Source organism: Humulus lupulus, chromosome X (assembly GCF_963169125.1).
Source record: "Humulus lupulus chromosome X, drHumLupu1.1, whole genome shotgun sequence".
NCBI classification, from domain to species: domain Eukaryota; kingdom Viridiplantae; phylum Streptophyta; class Magnoliopsida; order Rosales; family Cannabaceae; genus Humulus; species Humulus lupulus.
The window spans coordinates 12,736,712-12,740,036 of NC_084802.1; the positions used below are offsets into that span (position 1 = coordinate 12,736,712).

At 32.2% G+C, this 3,325-nt stretch overlaps 1 protein-coding gene across 1 annotated transcript; it reads left to right on the forward strand.

The window, feature by feature from the left end:
- Positions 1-331: 331 nt before the first annotated feature.
- On the forward strand, positions 332-2,834 carry LOC133804228 (putative 12-oxophytodienoate reductase 11). Its single transcript, XM_062242383.1, has 5 exons — positions 332-615; positions 982-1,122; positions 1,222-1,352; positions 1,676-1,852; positions 1,973-2,834. Exons 1-5 carry the CDS (start codon positions 542-544, stop codon positions 2,581-2,583), a joined length of 1,134 nt encoding a protein of 377 aa, XP_062098367.1. The 5' UTR covers positions 332-541; the 3' UTR covers positions 2,584-2,834.
- The last annotated feature ends 491 nt before the right edge of the window (positions 2,835-3,325 follow it).

Below are 3,325 nucleotides of genomic sequence, written 5' to 3' on the forward strand. Positions count from 1 at the left end.
GTAATTTCATGTTTCTTATTTCGTTTTCATACTAGCATTGCCTCTTTGTAGGCTGTCTCTTTGTTTTCCTTTTAAAATTTTCGTAAAAATAATAAAATTATTATTAATAGAATCTTTTTTTCATTAATGTAAAGCAAAATCAGTTCTATAAATGAATAAAATCCAAAACCGGCAACATAACAAAACCCACGAGACAAGTTACCTTTTGGTGGTCAATGACGATGGCAATGAGCAAGTTTAGTAGGAAGAATCACTGCAGCCCGCGCACGCACAGACGTCAGCATCATTATTAAAGCTTAAAAATTAGCCACTTTTAATTCATTGCGTTGATTTTTGCTCTTCTTTTCCCCTTTTGAATAATCGTTTAGTCGTTTTCTCCATTTCTTAATTTTCTTCATTGTAGAAAAAATGGGCCACTTATATTTTCGTATATGTAGCCAAATTGGGTCTTTCTTCAGTCATTCGACAAGTATAAATTAAGAAAGAGCTCAAACGTTTTAGTATTGCGACAATTGGTAAACAACATACCCAAATACCCAAAATGGCTTCTGCTCAAGTTCTCACAAATCTTCTTATGACGCCATGCAAAATGGGAAAGTTCAATCTTTCTCATAGGTAATCATCTTTTTTAATTTGGTTAGCAGGAATATTTTCTGGGTTTTGTCTCTCGAGTAATTTTGCTATTGATTATTGTTTTTTTTTTAATTGCTTAGAAGTTAGTTTGTGCAAATTGAAATAAAAAAAAATGAATAAGAAAGAGAGTGATATGACATTTTGGTTTATAAAGTTGGATTAAACGTTATGGTGGTGTCTCATCTTTGACACTGTATGGGAGAAATTGAGTTCTACATTGGTACATCTTGGGCTGTACTTAGCATTACTACAGTTCAATTTTGTTTATTTGCTTCTCTGTGTTGCTTACTGTTTGATTGACCATGGGCTTCTTTTTTCATTTGGGGTTTTGTTGTTGATAACTTACAGGGTTGTTTTGGCACCCTTGACTCGACAAAGGTCATACGACAATGTTCCTCAGCCACATGCCATCTTATACTATTCCCAAAGAACCTCCAATGGGGGTCTTCTCATTTCAGAAGCAACTGGAATTTCTAATACTGCTCAAGGGTAATTCTATTGATGTATTACAATATTTTTAAATTCATGCTTTACATTTACTTTAAATTTGTAAAATGTTTGTGTGGTTTTGAATTTGATTATATATAGGTACCCTGATACACCTGGTATATGGACAAAAGAGCAAGTTGAAGCTTGGAAGCCTATTGTTGATGCAGTTCACGCTAAAGGTGGTATCTTTTTCTGTCAGATTTGGCATGTGGGCAGAGTTTCAAATGCAGGTGCGTTTTAGAATCTGCTATAAGCACTTAATATACAATATCATGATGAGATTATGAATGGAATTGTTAGGTGAGAAGTATCAAGTATGCTATGCAATATGAATATGAAAATATGCTTGTACAGACTTGTGACACTAGATTGTTAATTACCAGTAGAAAATAAGATGCAGAATTCTCTAGTAGAATATATATGAACTGTTTAGGCAAATTTACTCTTCTTTTTTTCTTAGTGTTGCTCTGGTGCTTCTAGTCATATCCATGGATTTTCTCTTTCAATTGAACATTATTGATTCAGATGTGTCCTACCTTATTGGTGTGAACAGGTTTCCAACCAAATGGCCAAGCTCCAATATCTTCCACTGACAAGTCATTGACTCCCCAAATTCGATCAAATGCCATTGATGTCGCAGAATTCGATCCTCCAAGGCGGCTTGGCACAGATGAAATTCCTCAAATAGTCAATGATTTTAGGCTAGCTGCGAGGAATGCCATGGAAGCTGGTAGATTCCTTTTTCTGATAAAGTAGAGAGTTTGTTGGAAATCAAGTTTAGTAGTCAGTGATTTTATAAGTTTGTTCAAACTTTTGCAACTGACATAATTGTCTTACATGTTGAATTCAGGCTTTGATGGAGTTGAGATCCATGGAGCTCATGGTTACCTGATTGATCAATTTTTGAAAGATGAAGTGAATGACCGAACAGATAAATACGGTGGATCTTTAGAGAATCGGGGTCGTTTTGCTCTTGAAGTGGTTGAAGCTGTTGTTAATGAGATAGGTGCTGATAAAGTTGGAATTAGATTGTCACCATTTGCAAACTACATGGAATCAAATGACTCCAACCCAGAGGCTTTGGGGCTTCACATGGTGGAATCTCTGAACAAGTATGGGATCCTGTATTGCCACATGGTTGAACCAAGAATGAAAAGTCTTGGAGATATTGATGAGACCCCTCATAGTCTTGTCCCCATGAGAAAGGCTTTCAATGGTGCATTCATTGTTGCTGGGGGTTATGGCAAGGAAGATGGGAACAATGCTTTAGCTGAAAATCGTACTGATCTTGTTGCTTATGGTCGTCCCTTCTTGGCTAATCCAGATTTGCCAAACAGATTTGAGCTTAATGGCCCTCTAAATAAGTATAACAGAAGCACATTCTACTTGTCTGATCCTATTAAAGGTTATACTGATTATCCATTTCTTGAAACCACATCTTCAAGTACTCAAAATATATAGGTCCAAGCCGTGAGTGAGTGATTTCTTCTCTTGTACTCAAAAAGAGCTGTAGGGACATGGAATAATTTAGTTTTGAGTACTGTAGAATGTCGATGGCTGGGATTTGGGAACAAGAAGGATTTTAATTTAAATGTAAAATAATTAACCTTCGTTATTTGTATGAGCACTCCATTGTCTCTCTCTTGTTTAATTAATAATTCCAAATTTCCAATATGTTTTCTTAAACGATTGGTTAAGTGTTACTTGGAGGGGAGAAAAAAAAATCCTTTGGCCTTTTTATTTTATACTAGATACAAGCAATGTGCAATATGCACGTTTGCTTAGTTTTATTTATAGAATTTATTAATTATTTTTATTAAATTTATATTAATGTTATATAAATTTTAAATAAATATCATATTTTAATTAAATAATTTATTTATTTTTGTTTTAGTTTTTGAATTTGTGAGTAATAATAAGATATTATATATTATATGTTTAATGTAATTTTAAATATTATACGTGGATTTTAAATTTAAGTTTTTTGTTTGTTTTTAAAAAAAAAATAATTTGTTGCTAATTCACAGTATATTATATTATATTTTTAATATGATATTATTCTAACAAATGAGTTTAAATTTAATTAAATTTTATTTAAGTTATAAAATGTATAATTTTATTATTTTTAAATAATTATCATTGTAAAATATCTCAAAAATATCATATTTTAATTTGTTTAATTATTTATTATTTTAAAATAATT